Source organism: Euprymna scolopes, chromosome 6 (assembly GCF_053919585.1).
Source record: "Euprymna scolopes isolate OS-2025 chromosome 6, ASM5391958v1, whole genome shotgun sequence".
In the NCBI taxonomy this organism is placed as follows: domain Eukaryota; kingdom Metazoa; phylum Mollusca; class Cephalopoda; order Sepiida; family Sepiolidae; genus Euprymna; species Euprymna scolopes.
Genome location: NC_136487.1, coordinates 36531479 through 36553569, shown reverse-complemented (window position 1 = coordinate 36553569; position 22091 = coordinate 36531479). Strand labels below are relative to the sequence as shown.

At 33.0% G+C, this 22091-nt stretch overlaps 2 protein-coding genes across 3 annotated transcripts in view; one reads left to right on the top strand and one right to left on the bottom strand.

The window, feature by feature from the left end:
• Window positions 1-22091, bottom strand: part of LOC145277605 (TOX high mobility group box family member 3-like) — a 730818-nt gene that overhangs the window by 392738 nt on the left and 315989 nt on the right. The window lies entirely within an intron of this gene.
• Window positions 16872-17282, top strand: LOC145278146 (general transcription factor II-I repeat domain-containing protein 2-like). The gene has a single exon (XM_080130427.1). It carries the CDS (start codon window positions 16872-16874, stop codon window positions 17280-17282), a length of 411 nt encoding a protein of 136 aa, XP_079986553.1.

Below are 22091 nucleotides of genomic sequence, written 5' to 3'. Positions count from 1 at the left end.
CTCAAATCAGACATGTCACTGAAGCTCAAGTTTTAGAAAATGAGCAAAAATTGAATTTCATTCAAAAAGAAATTTATAATGAAATTATTTCCAAACTTGAGCAACAAAATCTTCATTGGAATGAGGAAAACCCTATTCACAGGTGCAATTGTGACGATTGTCCACAAATTCTCAAATTTATTAGTGGTTTTGGGGGTGTGGGCAAATCTTTTCTGATCAATGCACTGGCAGATAAAATTACTCTCACATATCCTGCCATCAATGGACCCAGTGTAGTTATTTGTGCTCCTACTGGTGTCAGTGCTTACATTTTGAAAGGATCTACATGCCATAGAGTCTTTCAACTAAATGTGCAGCATGGTTCTACACCTAAATATGAACCATTATCAAAGGATAAAATAAAAAGTTTGAGAACCATGCTTGGATATGTGAGATTATTCATTATTGATGAAATAAGCATGGTTAGTCACTTGCAATTAGCATTTATTCACCAACGTTTGCAAGATGTTTTTGGTGATATTAGGAAACAAGTGTATCCATTTGCAAACATGTCAATTGTTGCATTTGGTGATTTATTCCAGCTTCCACCTGTTAATGAAAAACCTGTATTTTCCAAAATATCTATTCAAGATGCTAGAAAATCAAATTTGGGAATTGCTGGTATAAATTTGTGGTCATATTTCGATTATGATGAATTGACCATAAATATGCGACAAAAAGATGACAATGAAAACTTTGTTAATATTCTTAACAGAATTAGACTTGGGTCACCAACTGATCAGGATATTGAGATCTTGAAAAGGCATCGAATCAATCCTAAACAAAAAGCAAATATTGATCAAGTTACTGATCTTTTGCAAAATTTGCAAAAGAAAATGCATATTATTTGCATTGTACCCACAAATGAATCTGCTGAGGAAGTGAATTATAAAATGTTGAAAAAAAATAATATTCATATCATTGAAATTTCAGCAACTGATTCCAACTTAAGACAAAAAACCGTAACAAAAAAAAAAATCAAAACAGACACCAAAAACTTCTAAACTTAAAAAGATTTCTGACACAGCTGGACTTGAAACTGTGCTTAAAATTGGAATTGGTGCTAGATGCATGTTGCGTCGGAATATTGATATCGAAAAAGGACTTTGCAATGGTACAATGGGTACAGTCACTGAAATACAAATGAAAGATGGCAAAGTTGTTGCTGTGACTGTAAAATTTGATCATATGGATCATGCAGTCAATGTTGAATTTGTGCAAGCTGACTATGAACTTTCTCGTGGCCTCTTTGTGACTAGATCTCAAATACCTTTGTCACTCAGCTATGCTTTAACTGTCCACAAAACCCAAGGTATTTCAGTCGATGGTATCATTGTTGACTTGGGATCTGATGTCTTTTCAGATGGAATGGCCTATGTAGCTTTGTCACGTGCTAGAAAGCTGTGCAATGTCTATTTGATCGACCTTGACCCTCATAAATTGACCATGTGTAACAAAAGTGCATGGACTGAATATAATAGATTGAGGGCCAAAAGAGACAGGGTTGATTTGCCACCGCTTCCTCCTTGTTCTGTTAAGCCTCAAAGTTTGTCATTGTACAAACAGACTTATAAACGAAAAAAAACAATCGTTATAGATCATGATTTGAAGCAAAAACATAATAGTCCAAATAGAAAATGGCTGAAAATAGACAATTCAATTTCTCAAAATAATTTGGACCTCAAATTGATCAATGAAAGAAATGCTTGTTTTGCTAACAGTATTGTTCAGACAATTTACCACCTTCCTTTGTTGTCTAACATCATTAAAAGCATTCCAAACATTGATTTGCCAATTCAGCAATTAAAAAGATTGCTTGTCCCTGGCACTCACAGTGTTGCTGATCTTAGAGAATCAATCGGAGGCGTTTTTAATAGTGGCCAACAAGAATGTGCTATTGCATTTTGGGAATCTTTGATAAACAAGTGCCCTGACAGTGCCAAACAATTATTCACTTTTGAAGAAAGTAAAGTGATGAAATGTCTTAGAATACACAAACAAAACTGCCAAAGACTACAAGATAGTGAATGTAATTGCACCTTTAAAGTTGGCTGTGGGTTCCAAACCTTGCAGATTGCTGGAATACCACAGAGATTAGTTATTCAACTTCATCCTACTGATGGTCGACAGCAATTTAAAAGTTTGCTCAAAACTGATGCTTCAGTGCTCAAACATTGTATCAAATGTCAGCAAAATACTGAGCACTTGGAAAATGTCACTAGAACGTTTCCTACTGCAATGAAATATTTGTGTGTTCAAATAAATAGATTTATGTTTGAAAATTATAATCCTCGGCGAATTAATGCTGAAATTATGAATTTCAGTACAAAAAAACAAAATATTTTTGGAACAAATTTCAAAGTAAAAACAGCTATTCTGCACACTTTGAATAGAGTCGATTTTGGGCATTATACTTGCATTGTTAGAAATAATAATAAGTGGAATATTGTCAGTGACACTAACTTTTCTAGTAATGTCAATTTTCCTTCCAAAATGTCCAATATTGTTGGCATTTTTTTTGAAAAAATATAAAGGAAGCAAACATTTGATAAAAACAAGGTCATACATTCAATAGAAATAAATAGTGGTGGTTTTCGCTTTTAAAATTCAACCATCACCTAGGCATGGCATGGGGCTGTAACTGTAACTCTGCAGGCGAACAATAGCACTGTTATGAATCATAACTAAACTGGAGACAAGATTTCTGCTTCAAGAGATAAATGTACTATAAAATTTTAACAGGAAAATTATTTTACTGAAAACTATTGATCAATATTACACTCTAAAAAGGAAGATACTAGAGTTAAAAAAACAACAATTTTATTTACACTCAAGCAATTCAAAATTTATCTCAAAACTGACTCTTCAATTCGCAAATATTGTCAACAAAATACTGAGCATTTTGAAAAAGCCACTAGAATGTTTTCTACTGCAATGGAATATGTGTGTGTTCAAACAAATAGATTTTTATTTTAAAATTACGATCCTCAATGAATTAATTCCGAAATTATATATTTCAATAAATTTTTTTTGCAGAAATTTCATTGTAAAACCAGATATTCTTCACTTTTATGAAAGCCGATTTGGGCATTTTACTTGCATTATTTAGAATAATAACAAGTGAAATATTATCAGTGACACCAATATTTCATATAATTTTAATTTTCATTCCAAAATGTCGTCCATCAATATTGGCATTTCTTTGGAAAAATATAAAAGAAACAAATAATTGAGAAAAATCAGACCATATATCCAATCGAAATAGCAAAAACTTGAGTGCTAACCTCCCAATCAGCGTGGTATGGGGCTATAACTGTATCCCTGCAGGCGAACGATAGCACTTTTATGAATCACTTAAATTCAGAATTTTAAAAAAATTTCTGTAAATTTTTTTTTATGTAATACTTTTCCTGTGATCATTAGCATGTTCTATTAATTAATAAATATAATTCTATTATTTTTATTGTTGCTTATGTTGTTGATGAATAGAATTTTAAAAAGTTAGGTATTTTCTTGAAAAAGGATTTCGGCCTCAACAGAAAGATGTTCAACAAAATGTTTAACCATAAAATTTACCAAAAACTATTAATATTAAACTATAAAAAGAAAGATACTAGAATTTAAGCAAAAAATATTTTATTTCAACTCAATCAGATGTGCCTTATGCACTAATAAAAATGCAATTGGCATTTTGTTGAACTTTTTAAGATTTTAAATATTTATAAATTTTCTCATTATAAAAAACGATTATTATATTGATTATAATTTTTTTGACAGAAGAAATAAAATGAATTGCATAAAAAACATTAGAAGACAAATTTTTAAATCATAAGAAAAATCTAAAGTCACTAAATTATCAATAAAGTTTGTCATAATAATACATTTATTAGATTAATTTTAATTTGGAAAGATAGAAGTACAGTTAAAACATCCAGAATCAGCGAATTCATTACATTTTATCATAATAAAAACGATTGTTTTATTTCAATGCTATTGATAAGAAAACATTTGTTTTACTTGATTAAAATTAATTAAACATAGATTATATCTGTAGTATATAAATATTTTTTTTATAATGAAACAATTTATTAATTTTTGCTGATTTACGATTTTTTCATTGCCGGTTTTTATTTTGCAAATTAAAAATAATCCAATAATCTTTTTTGATAATGAAAAAATGTGCTGACAATTAAGTGATTTTAAATATTTGAATATTTTTTTAAATGAACAATAAATTAAAATCAATTTACTAAATAATCATTTTTTTCAAGATTTATTTACACAATTTACTAATATTTATTGATATAATTGGATAATTTTGCATTGTTCTTCTAATGTTTTATATTCATTTTATGAGAAAATTTATAAATATTTAAAATCTTAAAAAGTTCAACAAAATGCCAATTGCATTTTTATTAGTGCATAAGGCACATCTGATTGAGTTGAAATAAAATATTTTTTGCTTAAATTCTAGTATCTTTCTTTTTATAGTTTAATATTAATAGTTTTTGGTAAATTTTATGGTTAAACATTTTGTTGAACATCTTTCTGTTGAGGCCGAAATCCTTTTTCAAGAAAATATATATATATGACTAAACAGTCAAATGGATTAACTTAAGAGTACAAAACAAATGAATAAACAAAAACCCCAAGCTCAAAAATAAGAAAAGCAAACTCAAATTCATAATATTTAATACTCAACATAATTTCAAGAAGGAAACCTAACAGGATTTAGTGACCAGTGTAAGTTAAAAGCATTCGATTCTTAAGACAGATAAGAAGTTGTCACAAATCTTCAGTCAAAACAAGAATCACAGATCACCTACAAATACAGAAAGCGAGTACAGTATTACAAGCTATAACACTTCTATGGCCTCTTTAAAATTTATAAAGATATTATTTCATTAAGGCTCATTATCAGTGGTTGAGGTTCATTGAGCTGCTTCCTGATGGATATAATCAACATAGTCACACACAAGACCCCATCATTAAGATATCCATGTCCCCATTTATTCTAACCAAATGGTGAGTCTAGACTAATGGTTCCCAACCACTGTGCCATTTAATTTTTTTTTAATCGTGACCACACCGCTATATTCCAACTCTAAATAAAAAAGCCATCGAAATTTTACTGCAATTCTCAACTTCATACCTATGTGAACCTTTGGCTGTGATCATAGCGTAGTATCTGTGTTAAAGGTGGACGGCAGGGCAAGGGTCAAAACATTATTGTTGTTATTATTATTAATTGATTTGAGCAAAAGTGGGTCGCTGGATCAATTGTTATGATTAGAAAAATAAATAATTACATTAGGAAAAAAATGATTGACAGCAAATAATAATATCGCTACAAAGGAATGTGAAAATAGAAAATAAATGTTAACATGATTTTTTTGGTTTGCATAAACAAATAACTAGATTGAGGTTACATCAGCTGTTGGTCTGAGACATGTAATGAGATGTAGATTTGGGGAGATTCTAGTCAGTTGTTAGCTGGACATCAGAGAGAACGGACGACTCAAGGAGGGAGTTGGTCTCTCCATGACGCAGGGAGCGGCGTTTCCTCAGGCAGCCAAGATGTAAAGATGTCATAATCTTTGAAGATGTCAGCTGAAATATTGAAAATAAATGTTTGTAATAATTCAGGTATGCGTTGTGTTATTTACATCTGTTAGAAAGAACTGTTTGTCTGCAACTGTTTTGATGCGTCCATGTCAATCGTTTCCTGTTAGAAGTGTTGCATAAATGTTAAAATATACACACTAGAAGATCAACTAAATGATACAATGTATATACATACATGCAATTTACACGTACATGAATATACAGAAACCCCACTATTCATTATGTACGTCGTTATGGAATATGCACACATAACGTAACACTTCATACCTATGTGAACTGGGAATGTCTTACCTAAACAACAATAAAAATAAAAATGGGAAAGACTTTAAAATATTGAAAAAGAGTTAAGAGTGTGTTTCTCTCACATTTGTCCGTGTATTGCAGCAGTAGTTAAAAAGCACCAGGCACAACTGTCTCACTGACATTCATCATTATTTTATACCAGATATTAAATACAAAATGTTGATTTATGTAAATAAAAATTTCCCTTGTATAATCTTTGTATTTTTTTTATTTTATTGCAAAAAGGTTTTATGAGTAGAGAATATTCACATTTTATGATAGGTGTGCAGCGAAAATTTAAATAAACGCAATAGTGTCCCACCATGTAAAAAAGGTTGGAAGCCACTAGTCTAGACGTAATAAATCTATTTATGAAGGTACCAACTGATGAGTAGGGCTATGGCAACAGCATATTCTTTTCCTTGTTTTGATTCTCAGGTATATATCCATTGATATCTTATGTTTTTTTTATGTAGAGTGATGTGGTTCTCAATTGATTAAGTGTGTCTGTGTCGGATACATACCCGATAGTAAAACAATGAGAAGAATATGCTGTTGTCATAACCCTACTGATGAGACTAATTGTGGTATAGCACCTTCACTGGAGGAAACACACCTGTATCTCAGTAGATAATCTGATGCAGATGCTGGTTTTTATGTGTAGAACCAACCTACTTCTGGATGGCATTTGATCTATCAACAGAAAGAATGTTTGGCTATTAGATCACCATGAAATACCTCAAAGAAATAACATTAAGATCTCTATCACTAAAGCCATGTGACTATGATATATGTATGACACATACATACTCATCATACTTTATAAGGAAGATGTTCAAGCATTGCTGAACCATATGAACTCCATCTGTTTATTAATACAATCCACCATAAAAAAGGGGCATAATAAAAATCTATGCTTTCTAGATGTGTTTATAACTCACACCGATTAGGGATTCAGGCCATCTGTACATCAAAAGCCAACCTTCAGTGGACAATAGTTCAATTTCATCTTCCACCAACTGAATAAATATCAAGAAAATAATCGTTCATTACCTACAATATCAAGCAAATGCATTATGTAGTAACATTAATACATATCAAGAGGAGATAGACAACCTTAGAGACACCTGACAATTCTCAAAATACTATTTGCATAGCATGATATAAGCTCTTAGAAATCTGGATCAAAAATACAAGGATATTACAGAAAGAAATCAGCAAAGTATGTCAAAATATATGAAAGGCTTATCTGAAGAAATTCAGAGGATATGTAATCCATAAGGAAGTATTCTGGAATGACTCAACTTTCCAAAAACATGTTGAGTCAAGCTTCCTATAGAAAACATTGTGACCAAAACCTGTGTATTTCATGATTAAAAGATTCAGAAATCTTAGTAGCACAACTTAGTGCTCCTTGAATACATTGAATGCTATGAGCTGAAGAATTGCAACTGAGATTATGCTAGCATGGAGGATCATAGCAAGCATTCTGATTGTGTCCTCACAAAAGATGAAAAAAAAAAAAGAAAAATATGCAGCAAGATTCAAACAAGCAAATGCAGACCTTGGCAAAAAAAGATAGACATCATGAAAAAAGTGCCAAATGAGAATCTCTGCTACTCCCCAAACAGGAGTTGCAAAAAAAAACAACTATTCACTCCAAATCTCAAGAGAACTGCCTTATTAAAGCCAATAAACTTCTCATCAAGGTAGAAGAGAGTAGAAAGTGGACCTTTGGTTTACTTTCAGGAGTCTTATAATTCTTGCTTCCTTTATTTTGCCTTTTGATACTCGTGTTCTATGAGCAATGTTTCTGATAAAGGGGGAAAAATTACTGTTTTCTAGGTTGGATTCATATAACACTTATTGTTAGCTAGTTTTTGTCCTTGAAGTAGTATTTTTTTTTTAGTGGTTTCATGCCTTGTCTGGAGTAATTTCCATGAAAAACAAAATTATAGTCAAGTCAGGGATGCATAATATGCAGGGCGACAAGCGGCTAATCTAGAGTCAACATAAAATCCCATGTGTAATGAAGACAAGTTTCCTCAAACAGTGGTGATTTTTGCGTGTACTTCAAATGAAGGCCACATCATGACACACCACAAATTTGAAAAGGGATGTAGTCGATTCACTGTCCACTGAAATCACCTAGTGCAAGTAAGGACATAAATAGCATAGCAGGACTTGCCTTCATGTCACACCTCTAGGAAAACCTAGAAGTGACCGAGAACTTGCTCGACTTCACCAACTCCAATATCTATCCCAACAACTTACTCGATTGCAACGCATGTACTATTGTGTGAGACATAGTAAAGTATAACACCAAACATACCACACGCAGCATGAAGGACAAACTAAGTGGAGGCAGTGGTAGAGAATCAAGATGGTTTCTATATTTTACAAAAGATCTACAATGAGATGGACTTTATAATTTTGAGAATACATCAATTATTGGCCAACATATGACGTTTTTCCCCTGTTAAAAGCGTTAAAGCCATTGGTTATCTGATAACCAAAATAGAGAAATGTCAAAATTTTATTTTTTACTAAAGACGCAAGCTCATGCTTCTGTTTATATCAATAATTAAAAATATATCCATGTTAGCAGTATTCCTAACCAGTATAAGTATCTTCAGGAAGAAACCAAAGCAAAATACATTCATTCTATGTAAAGAATATGGTGCAAGAATAAAAAGGAAGTAATCTTCACTTAAAATCAGATAAAAAATTTTCAGATGCCATGCTATTATGGTCTAACATTGAGAATTTGATAATATTAAAATGAAACATTGCATGCAAGACGAAGAACAAGCTAATTGTCAGGATCAAACTGGTGTTCAGATATCTCTTGAACAGCACTGTTAAAGGTAACATATTTATTGGCATCTTTGAGCAAGTAATGAATTTTTAAAATACATCAATTATGTGCCAAGATATTTCCTTTTGTCTTTGCTTTAACAGCAATTTATATATTTAACATATAAAGTTATCTGGATGGATTTTGAAAGTCAAACCCAAACAGAAATCTAACTAATTGCTATTAGATTCGGACTAGCTTTTTATCATTTTGTCCTCAACTATATCATTAATCTCCATACGATTTAGCTTGTTGAAGTTTTTTTTTTCTGATAATAAATAGACTAGTTAGAAAGTTTGCTTGTTTGAAGCCATTTTGCATTTGACTTGAACAAAACCAGTTGCTAGCAAGAAGAATTTCTTACATTTTTTGATGTGTTTGATTTCTGATTTATTGTTGAGATGAAGATTATTTTTATTAATGACTTAAAATTCAGCTCACATCATTAATAACAACTATACTATTACACTACTTTTTTTATTCATTTATTTGTATAGGAATAATTGTATGGAATATAATTTCCGTTCAAATAAAGAATGGTATTCTTTATTCAATAACATAATTAGTTTTAGAGATTTTGTATCTGTTTGAAGCAAAAAAAATACCAATTAGTTAAATTAGTTACACTATCTTTTAATGCTTAATTCAGTAAGAGGCAGGGGTGTAATGTCTGTGGTCGTCATGATACTACTCTCCCAGGCTTTATCTTCATACTGGAGTGGGGGGGATAATATCTATTCGGTTGTCATGACTTTTTTTTGGGGGGGGGATAGCTTATGTTAAGAAATCATCACAAGTTATTGTTCATTAGCACACCTATAACATATACTAGTAAAAATAACAATAATAATGACACCTTATTTTATTTACCTCTTTTTCAGGTTAGACACAAGGTCGGATGCGGTGAAAATGTTTTTGTGAAATAAACTGTATTTGAACTTGGCATCCTCAGGTAGCACTCCTTCTGAAGCCAAGCCTGCGTCTTTTTGGACTGCTGCCATATCCAGGGTCTGCCAACGGCCACCTGATTGCACCAGTGGATCACCACACTCTTCGGCACATCCAGGTACACTTTGGTGTTTACTTTCAAGCTGACTTTGAAGATGTGAGGTGGCATGATGTGGCCCTCACTTGAAACCACACCAAAGACCATAACCGTGGCCAGAAACGTTGTTTTCATTACCCTGAGCACGCCCCTGTTATTTGTGATAATCCAGTGATGCATTTTCAGGGTGCTGGCAATGGTCCTTTTGTCATAACTTGAATCAGTAGAGAACATGAGTTGTACAGCGGCACATCTCCGATCTCACTCATTGAACATTGTGTCACTTTCAGACATGATACAAGGCTTCTATCGCTCTTGGGATTTGTATACAACTGGCTAACTAGTAGATGGTCTCCAACAAAAATAGAAAACCGGTTTTCATCAAACGGAAATAGAATCATCTCATCTTTTCTAGAGTGACGATTTTATTGTTCCACTTTGTAATAGATATTGATCGATTTTTCTCTTAGGGTGAGTTTATTATTTACATACAGCTTTCCTTGCACAAAGATTTCATTCTAAACATGAACCACAAAACAAAATCTATGTTCTCTTTTAGACAAACATTAGGATAAATAGCAAAAATTAACCCCCACTTGAAACCAGTTTAAACAAATTTAAAGCATTATCTGAGATGAAGTTCTATAGGAGAACTTGGTCTGTTTACATAGATTATTTACAAGTTGAAAAAAGAAAATATAAAGACAGAGTTACATAAAAAGAAAAAAAATGAATGTCCAATACGTCCAACATAAAAGAGATAAATATTAAAAAGGACTACTAAAACAAGGGAAGCATAATAGATCCATTTCTTAAAAAAACATATGTAAAAATATTCATTGTTTCCTTTTCTTTTGGTATTCAAAGCATGGCAGAAAATAAAACAATAATGTTTTCCTTTTGTTTTCTTTTTAGTTTCATTCCCTCCAAACATTTGAAAATAATAGGGACCATGTCCACTGGGGCACTACGTAGGGAGTTGAGTAGCGAGATATTTGTTTACATTTACATTTATGCATGTTAGTACAGTCAGGGAAGCAAAAACCAAGGAGGGATTCCAAAGTCTACCAGTAAGATTAATGCGAGAGTGCTTTAGAGGTCGATTTTTGGACCACTATTATTCCTGATAATCATTAACGACATCCCTGATAATATTGTGTCCGCGATAGGTATATTTGCCACTGATACAATGTTCTATAACATGTACGAGGGAAAAACGGATGTACATAAATTCAAGTTAATGACAGAATTCTTAGAAAATGGCCCCCAGACTGTAATGGAATGGGGCCATAAATGGATGGTAGGATTTAACGCGACTATGACTAAGCTGCTCTCCTTTAACAATTACAAGAAGCCTTCTCAACCACCGATATCGATGAAAAAGAACACCGTGCCTGAGAATTCTTCCTTCAAACTCCTTGGCTTAACATTCACGGGCAATATGAAATGGAACAAGTACATTGCGGTTATTGTGAAAGCTGCTGCAAAAAAGATAAGTCCCTTCTATCGTGCTAGAAGACTACTCGGAAGTATCTTATACCTCTACAAAGCCATCACCCATGCATGGAGTACTGTTGCCACATCTGGGCTGGTGCATCTACCGTTAGACTCTCCCTCTTGGACAGGATCAAAAGAAAAGTTTTCAATCTAATAGATCCTGCATTGTCAACTAAGCTCCGACCTCTGTCCCATCATCGCATGTCTGCGCCTGTTTTACAAGTATTTTAATGGAATGTGCTCTGATGAACTCATTGCATTTGTTCCCCCCTCAACGTACATACCCCCGACAAACCAGCTAAGCAACTAAATCACACCCCTTCATTGTAGAGGTCCTTAAATGCCAGAAAAGTTCTACTCTAATAGTTCCTTCCCTTGGACAGCTAAACTTTAGAATTTCCTTCCTGCTGCCTGCTTCCCTGACTATACTGACACGCAAAAGTTTAAATGTAATGTAAACCAACATCTTGCTCATTTCACGATAACATGGTCCCAAGCATGCGCTGCTATTTTGTTTGGTCTTACATCCAAGTGGCGTGTGAATACAATTTTTAAAAGAAAGAGTCCAAGGGAGGAAATTATAAGAGTAGAAAGCTTTCCAGCATCTAGAACCTCTACAGTAGAGAGGTGGGATTTTGCTGCTTGTCATGTTGAGTAGGAAAGGGGTTATAAGTGCTAGGAGTTCGTCAGAGTACATTCCATTAAAGTACTTGCTTTCCGAAGAACATTGAATACATAAGAAAATAAAAAGTGTTGACATTTAAACTGTATTTCTTCATTCTTCTACAAAATTATAAACTATTCTTATGTTTTTTTTTATACTTTGCAACGAGATATATTCATATTCAAAAGAACAGCAAATACGTCATGTTTAATTTTATTTGATTTATTTTAACCATTTTTCACATATACTCAGCATAGCCACAAAAATGTACATATAGATTTAAACGGTACAATTGCGGAGAGGAAAATTATGCTTCCAACTTCTTTCCTCATTCAGCGTTTGGGAGGTAAAGGAGAATTCTTATGGAATATTCAAATATCTATTAATCTCGTATAGAGATTAAGGGTTAACTCCAGCAAAGAGGCCTTTCGATTTCTGAGAACTTAGTAAACTAAAATAAAACCTCCTATATATATATATATATATATATATATATATATATATATATATACTAGCGGAGGTACCTGGCGTTGCCCGGGTTTGGTGATGTGTGTGTGTGTGTGTGTGGGGGTAAATAAAAACAAAATAAATAAGCGAACGTAATAACCCTGTTAAATATTAAAAAAAAAAACAGCGAACGTGATGCAAAATAAAGAATAAGCGAACAATGTTAAAATTTCTTTAAAAAAAAACCAAACAAAATAAAGCAAACGTGATGGAAAAATAAAATAAAAAAAGAACAAAAAAAATGGTATAAATAACCCTGTTTCAATATTAAAACTTTAAAAATTGAAAAAAAAAAAAAATCTAATATCTCGGCTCGAACGGGCAATCTTAAGATAACAACGTTACTACTATAACGACTGGTCTACGACAGCGTGAGCGAAATTAGGTAATTTTTTTTATATTTAAACTAATTCAAGAAAGAACGTTTTTTTACGCATGCGTGTTTGGCTAAATTGTCGTAGAAGAATGATTTTTTGCTACACCTCCCTGTAGAAAACTGCACAGTTTAGGGTGAAGGAATTAATGTTTTTAGCCGATTTTTCAATATTTGTCGTCTGAAGGGTCGAACTTCAAAGTGATACCAATCTCTGAAAATCCGTCGCCCCTGTCGAAAGTTTTTGTGAGACATACATACATACATGCATTTAAACAGACAGGTGAGATTTATATTACAGATGTACATATATGAGGGTGTCATAAAAGTAATACCTCCTATTTTTTATTCCACCCGAATGGATCAGAGAGGATTGCACTTCACATTGTTATGATGACTGAACTTATGCATTTGTGACCTGAAAGTTTAATTTCTCTGCCGTAGATATTGGTGGTGTAAGACTTCAAAAAAAGCAACCCTTGTCATGGGCGTGCATCAGAAGCACAGATGCATCATTGACTTTCTAGCAAAACTACATCAAGAATCGTAGTGACTATGTAGATAAATAAATTCTGGAGCAGAAAACATCACCCGTTTTAATGGTACCAGTTGCATCTTTGTAGTTCTGCAACTTTTAGAGTTAAAAAATAGGAGGCTTTACTTTTGGAATGACCGTCGTATATAAACATGTATACATACGAACACACAACAAATCTACATGCATATATATATATATATATATATATATATATACACAGACTACATATATATTAACATTTGTACAAATATATATATACAGCACACACACACACACACACACATATATATAGATATGTACATATGTATACAACACAGATATGCAAAAATATATCTACTTATACACAATATACAAATAGAAACAATACATAAATATATGGAAATGCAGATAAACATGTGCACACATGCATTCACATTGCAGAGAAATGCAAGTGCAGAACCAAAATTTGCACAAAAATATTACACAAGTCAAACAGTAAAGCGTGCAACAAGAGCATATACGGAAAGATATGCCTGGCATACGCATACAGAAATATGATAAACACAGATACATAGGGAAGGACACACACACAGGGGCACGCAGTGAAAAGTGTGCACTGATATATTCAAATTTAATGAGGAAGCAACATCATCATCTTTGATGTTGCTAGTATTTCCGTCCTGCTGCGTTTGCCGTTGATTGAACTACGAATATATATTGCTCAATTCCAATTGTGCTACGAAACCACAGCTGCGGATGCTGAAGTTGTGAATATAAAAAGCATAATTACAAGAGTACGCAAGACAAATAAGAAGCGGCAAAATCTTGTGCAGTTCCTGCAATTAACTCTGCAACAATTGCTGCAAAATGCTCCAAGAGTTTTCGCTTTTAATAAATATATGAACACAAAAAGGAAAAGCTGTCTTCTTTCGCGTTCAACAACAAAGAAAAAAAAAATTATAAAATACGCCCGTTCAATCTGAGCATTTAGTGATGGGAGTACTATTTCAGAATTAAGTGTGACAGACAGAATGACAGAGTTTCTTATAAAGATGTTTGATCCATCTCAAATGAAATCATTCGATCTGGATTGCTTACAGTTGAAAATGATATTTAAAATTTGTAAAATTTGAACAAACTAGCCAAAAGAGACAACCTCTTTACCTTTAAAAAAAAAATACTTTCATACATCTAAAAATAACATGTATGGGGTGCTTTTAATAAGTTCCAAGACTTTACTTTTTGTACAAACATTTAAAATTGTTGCACATTTGAAAATTCAGTATGTTATTGTTATACATCTTATGAGATGACTGACCAATTTTTATGATTTCAGGTTCAAATGAACAGCTACAGCAAGAACTGAAATACACCCTACTAAAGCCTGATTGTCACAGCTGGTGAATTTCAAAAATGCAATCTGGATGTGAGGACACTTCAGAAGAACGATATGCCATTCTTGATAATCTGGTGACCTGCAATGAAAGCTGGATCTACTGCTATGCCCCAGAGACCAACAGAGTTCTCAGTAGAAGCATACTAGCTCTCCATAACCCAAGAAGGCCAGACAGAGCAAAACCACCCAGAAACTTATGATTATCCCTTTTTTTGACAGCACAGGCATGATCTACATGCACTGGGTCCCCACTGGACAGACAGTCAACAAGGAATACTATGCTGAGGTTTTAAAAGAGTTCAGAAAGAGATTCTGTCGGAAGAGGTGAGCACTTTTCGAATCGGATCAGTGGTATTTTCACCAGGACAGTGCACCAGCCCACAACTCCATCTTTGTCACAGACTATTTGACCAAGATGGGCATCAAGAAAGTTCCTCACCCTCCCTATAGTCCAGACCTTGCTATCTGTGACTTTCGGTTATTTCCTAAGCTTAAGGAAAACCTTAGGCTGTTGTCATGAGAAAATTGAGGAGATGAAAGAGGCTGTGATGAGGGTCACTGATACACTCCCACAAAAAGACTTCCATAATTTGTTGGAATGTTACAACAAATGCATTGCACCAGTGGAGATTACTTCGAAGGGGACTATAGTTTCATGTGTATACTATCAAAGTGCCGATATGAAAAAAAGTCTGGAAACGTATTGAAGGCAATTCATATTTAGTGCTGAAAATATCACGGAAAGAGTACTGTAAAAGAAAAAAAAAAAATTGGTTTCAGCACTTTCCAATACTACCTCATTAGCATTTCATTTGTGTGTATACTGGAAAAATTTGTGTGTTGGCATTTTCGTTTTCCTCAGCAAAATTCAGTTTTACATGATTTTATTACACATGTAGGTGCAGGGTGGGGGATTACTTTTTCTTATTATTAGATTTTTCAAAATATATTTCATGGAGGGTAGGGGACTCATTTTCTAAATTACTGACCATTAAGTACCTCAAAAGTGCACCATAGATTTCTCACCATATGTAACCCAATGCAATTTAATATCATAACTTTTGCACCATTCAAAAAAAAAAAAAAAAAAAAAAAAGCCTAAAATCAAATGATAATGGTTTAAATAAAATAATTTTCAGTGGACAAAAATAATGAATATGCGAGACTAAAATCATGTTTAAATTATTGATGTCGTAAAACAATGTTTTTATGTAGTGATCATTTTTTATCACGCAGGTATACATGTCTTCATTAAATCTAGCAAAAATCAATTAATGATCATTTTTAATTAATTCATATTTAAAATGCAGTTTTCGAAAAATATATGAAATATTTTTTGCACATGTTGCATCCCTATTTCAATTTATGAAATCTGAAATTTTAACATTATATCTGCTGAAGTAATATTTATTCTATTTTTATTGTGAATTTGTCAATAAACAATGCAAGTAAATTCAATATTATTGTTTTGAAAAAAAAAGAAAAGAATTCATTATAATCTACTGAATTGTAAAAAAAATTAAAAAAAAAAAAAAATCCTAAAAAATAATTTTTAAATATTTAGATCAAAGGTCGGCAATTTGTCCGGCCTGTGAGCCTTATTATTTATTTTCAACATAAAACTTTCCAATTCAACAAAAAGCCTGCTGTCATGTTCCATCCAACCGAATTTAAATATTATTACCACAAAACACTCTACTTCTGCTTAAAAATTTAAAAACTAAACATAAAACAATAACTAAGAGCCAGTTTGATCAACAGATCGGCGACAGCTTTCGGCTCTCTATTTTATTCCTCCAACAGCAACCGCCATTACTTCCCCTTGTTATTTACTCTATACAATCGAGGAAAGATAAAGATGAGTCATTAAAGCTTCAATATTAAAACAAACTTCTTTTTTTTATAACCAGAAAAACTGAAAATATGGCAAACGTAATTGCCAGTTATGAAGTTTTAAAACACATTGCTAAAAAACACACACAAAAAAAAAAAAAATGAAACCATTTACAGATGCTAATTTGTTTAAAGAATGTTTACTGGCAGTTTTTGATATTGTTTATTCAGAAAACATGTCTTTATTTGAAACTATCAGCCTTTCTTCAAGGACGGTCATGCGACACATTGAAAAAATATCAGCAGATGCCAAAAATCAAATAATATACACCTGCAGTGAATTGCAATATTTTTACGTTGCAGTCGACGAAAGCAAAGACTTAAGTGACACTGCACAACTTGCTGTCTTTGTACAAGGAATGACTTCTTCTTTTCATATTTTTGAAGAGTTTATTCAGTTAATTTCCATGAAGGGAGCCATGATTGGGGCAATTATTTTTGAAGCTTTGTTAAAAATGATGACAGAAATGAAATTTGATTTCTTGAAGCTTATTGGAATCACAACTGATGCTGCTTCAGCAATGGTAGGAAAAAGGGGGATTAGTTACGCAACTACAATCAGATATGGAAAGCCTATGAACTTATAAAGATTCGTTGCATTATCTATCAAGAGCTATTGTTTTCAAAGCCCTTGAAACTTAAAAACGTTATGGGTGAAAACTGAATATGATTCTATCTTGTGGATTCAATTATTGATAATTTAAACATTTTTTGTTTGATATTGAGGCAGAATATGGTAACCTTGCATATTTCGGTGATGTATGCTGGCTTAGCCAAGAATCGATGTTAAAACGAGTACGTGCCTTATATAAAGAGGTAACAATATTTCTTGAAAGTAAACGTATGAATAGTTCATATTTTCGAGATCCTGATTCGCTCACAACTTCAGCATTCATTATGGATATAGTAACTCATTTGAATCATTTAAATTTACTACTTTAAGGTAAAACTCAGATTATAAATAGGATGTATAATCATATTGTTACCTTTAAAAAAAACTTGTGGGAACATCAACATAGAAATAAAAATTATACTCATTTTCCAGCATTCCAAACAAGAACACCAGAAAATTCTGAACCATTTATAAGTGTAATCCAAGATTTACAAAACGAATTTGGATCAGGTTTTGTTGACTTCTGTTTGCTAAATCATTTGATGTGGAGGTGGAAACAGTATTGAAATGTTTTCAAATGGAATTGACAGAAATGCAGTGTGACGATCTATTAAGATTAAAATTTAATTCCAAAGATGTTTCATTAATTGCTTTTACACTAAATATATTTTTTCAGGTGGAAGGTATTTCAAATTACTAACCCATACAAAAAAAGAAAGAATGGCATCTTTGTTTGGAAATACTCATCAATGTGAAGCAACTTTTTTCCAAACTGAAGCAAACTGAGAATAAAATTGATTGAAAACGATCTTGATGAAATCTTGCTTTTAGCATCAACAAGTTTGAACCTAAATATTGAGACACTCTCGATTAATAAAAATCACCAAATTCCACATTAATTCTTTGATCAATGATAGCTTAACACTATTGCTACGTATTCATAAACAAATGATTCCAACAATGATGCAACTGAATGAATAACAGTTTTTGACTACTATATTCATCTGTTAATATAAATTATTTTTATGTATATTTAACACTTGTGATTAAATGTGAATATGCAGATCTGTCAACACTTCTCAATTTAACTATATTCATCTGTTAATATAAATTATTTTTATGTATATTTAACACTTGTGATTAAATGTGAATATGCAGATCTGTCAACACTTCTCAATTTAACTATATTCATCTGTTAATATAAATGGGGAGATGTCAAAAAGTCGAGACTAACTGATCACGTACGAAAGAAAAAGGAACACGCTTCCCTTTGTGGAACAAGGTCAAAATAATTGACAGAGATGCAAGTCAGTCGACTCAAGGAAGCAGCACATATGTTAAAAAAAGAAAAATTACCAAGCAGATCAAGCCTAGAAATTAGTAGCATTTGGAAGTCTCTAATTGTAGAAAAAACATTGTACACGCTTAAAAATTTGGAGATGGAAGGGAGATAATCGCCTGTCGATCTTTATTAGAATTGCCTCCCCTTTGTCAACCAATTTTTTTCTTACAGATTCAAAACAATGACCAAAAAATGGACACTGACTCACAGAAATACGAAAATATCTTTGGAGCTAATAACTTTTCTCCTTTCTTTTCCAAACAACGATCGACATGCCTGATGAAGGTTCAAGGACGATCTGACCAATATATTGTACTAATAAAACTCAAGATGAGAACATCAGTCTGATCAATAAAGTAATATGAGTGTATATGTTTGCACTGCTATTTTGTTTGTGTGTGCGCGGTTCTATTCTGGTTCAATTTTCAATAATACTTTCAAACATGCACGTCATAATTTCATCCATTTCACATTTGTTGATTTTTTTTTTTTCACTTTGAAATATTTTGCCGTTCCTTGACGAAAACTAATTTTTGTTCGGTGTTTTTTAATTTTTAGATTTTCTTTTGTTTTTCTGATTTCTCAATGATTATTTTCATTATGATTTTAAATATTTAGGTTGATTTGTAAGTCCTCCGAATTTTTTTATCCTGTCCAGCTGACAACCCATCATTATAACATGATCTGGTCAATGGAATGAATGAGTTAGCAACCCTGATTTAGATGATTTATATTCTAATCTTCCAAAATGTCCAGTTTTAAACAGAACTTAAGAACAGGCTTCCCATTTTTTCTAATTATTAAATGTTACTTCCATTATTCATATTTTACTAGCGGGATCTGTGGAAATTCCACTCATTCATATGTGATATATTGATGTTGTCATTCTGTAGATGTTTAGTGTAAATAGAGACGCTCTAGCACAAACAGCCGGTAAAGCCCGGTTGTAAAGTACGCTTAAATATGATATTTTAATTCTTGCAGATTTTGTATATATTATTAAAGAGTTAATGTTCTATCGATTTTTATATATTACAAAGTTGCGATTTCAAAAATAAAAAAAATATATATCCAAATAACTTGGGTTCATTAGCTGGAATCCAAGCCGAAATAAAAAATAAAAATAAAAATATATATAACTTGAATTTCTTCAGCCATTATTGAAACCGAAACCAAAACTTCTGAAGAATTCTTGATAAAATTATTTATTAAAAAATGAGATGATTTAAGTGCCATCAGCTATAGTTGAAACCTATAACAAAACTTCTGAAGAATTCTTGGTAAAATTATTTATGACAAGAAATAGAACATAACAATTAAACGACCCGGGTGTAAGCTTCAGACAAGGCCAAACTATTTGCCAAGAACTTTGCAGCTAATTCTACCCTATGCGACAAAGGCCATCAACTCCCCATATTTCCTCCTATAACACAGAACACACTAGGTGACATACAAATATCTGTGCATGAGGTCACCAAGTTAATCAAGAACCTAGATTCCAGTAAAGCAACTGGCCCTGACGGCATCCCAATTATAGCGTTAAAAAATCTTCAACCAGAACTTGCTCCCATACTTACGAAACTGTTTAAGCATTGCCTTAAGGAGAAGTGCTTTTCAACACCCTGGAAAACCTCATCAGTATGCCCTGTATTTAAGAATTCAGGTGAAAAGTCATCTCCTTCTCAGTACAGACCAATAAGTCTCCTGTGTGTCATGAGTAAGTTGCTGGAATCCATATTAAATAGAGAAATAGTCAACCACCTCAGCAGAAATAACCTTCTTAGTGACATGCAATATGGTTTCCGTTCTGCAAGATCTATCGCAGATGTGCTAACAATTATATATCATAGGATTAATGCATCTCTTGACAAAGGCTTCATTTCTAGGGCAATTGCTCTTGACATACCAAAGGCCTTCGACAAGGTATGACATAAAGACCTACTTCACAAAATTTCCAGCTACGGTATAACTGGAAATGTTCTCTCTATCATTAAATCATTTCTCTCTGATAGGCTCATAAGAGTAGTGGTTGATGGACAAAAATCAGAGGCTCAGAGTATTAATGCTGAAGTCTCTCAAGGGTCCATCCTGGGCCCAACTCTCTTCCTGATCTACATCAATGACCTCCCAAAACACATACTTAAATCATTCATTGACATCTATGCTGATGACACGACTATCTACGGCAATACATCAAAGGCTGTAAATGACAAAGCTCTCTCTGATTCTTTCTCCTCTGATCTTGAGCGCGTGGTTCAGTGGGGGAAGATGTGGCTGGCTACCTTTAATGCATCTAAAGCCAAACTCCTATCTTTACATCATCAATGCTCTGATCCCCATCTGGCATCAATTGAAGTGGATGGCTCTCGTCTAGGAGAAGCCCCATGTTTTGACAAGCTTTTGGGCTTGACCTTCACTCCTGATCTGAAATGGAACACGTACATCAAGGCTGTTGCCAATGTCGCTGGAAAGATGGTGGGATCCTTCTAACGCTCCAGAAGATATCTCACTACTAATGCAATTCTCTATCTATATAAAAGCCAAGTACGTCCAAGGATGGAATACTGCTGCCATATTTGGCCAGGAGCTGCTAAAAACAGCCTATCCTGCCTTGACAAAGTACAAAATAGACTTCGTGGGTTAGTGGGGGATGCCCTTTTCTCTTTCCTGCAACCGCTCTCCCACAGAAGAGACGTTGCAAGCCTATCTTTGTTTTATCGTTATTTCCATGGCAGGTGCTCGTCTGAACTCCAATCTCTGGTCCCCCCTCGCCAATCTTTTACGAAAAACACCCGTCTAGCTAAATCTACTGTCAAAAACTTTCCCCACTCTTTATCTGTGCCTAAATCAAAACGTAGATTCCATGAACAAAGCTTCTTTCTTAGAACTGCACGCCTGTGGAACTATGTTCCGTCTGCCTGCTTCCCACCTGACTACAACCTGGATGTCTTTAAGTCCAACATAAACAAATTCCTGATGAACCGCCCCCTTAAGTAGACACTTTATTAAATCTCCACACTAATGTACTGTACTTACAATAACCCTTATCCCTGAGTGGCTTCTGGGCCTTGATAAGTAGTGACCACCTTGTAAAAAAAAAAAGCATGACACACGAAAGAATACACACACTATCGTATTAATATATAGATGCTTTTGCTACATCCATACCCAAACAATTTTTATAAAAAGCTTTGTAAAGTTTGTACAAAATGATGACGTCACCAATTCTATGACGTACAATGAAGGTCCTTACTGATAACTTCATACAAAAGAATACAATTTAAATAATTTTCAAGACTTAAATAAGAATTAGCTTTTTCACAAACAACGGAATAAAGTTCATAAATTATATTTCTTGGTATTTGTATGCACATGGTAACACAAATTAATTTTACTCATATAATCACTAAAAAAAATAGAATATTTGATAATATATTTTTT

Coding starts and splice junctions, on each gene's coding strand:
- LOC145278146 (XM_080130427.1), top strand. CDS start 16,872: ATGTCTTTATTTGAAACTATCAGCCTTTCTTCAAGGACGGTCATGCGA.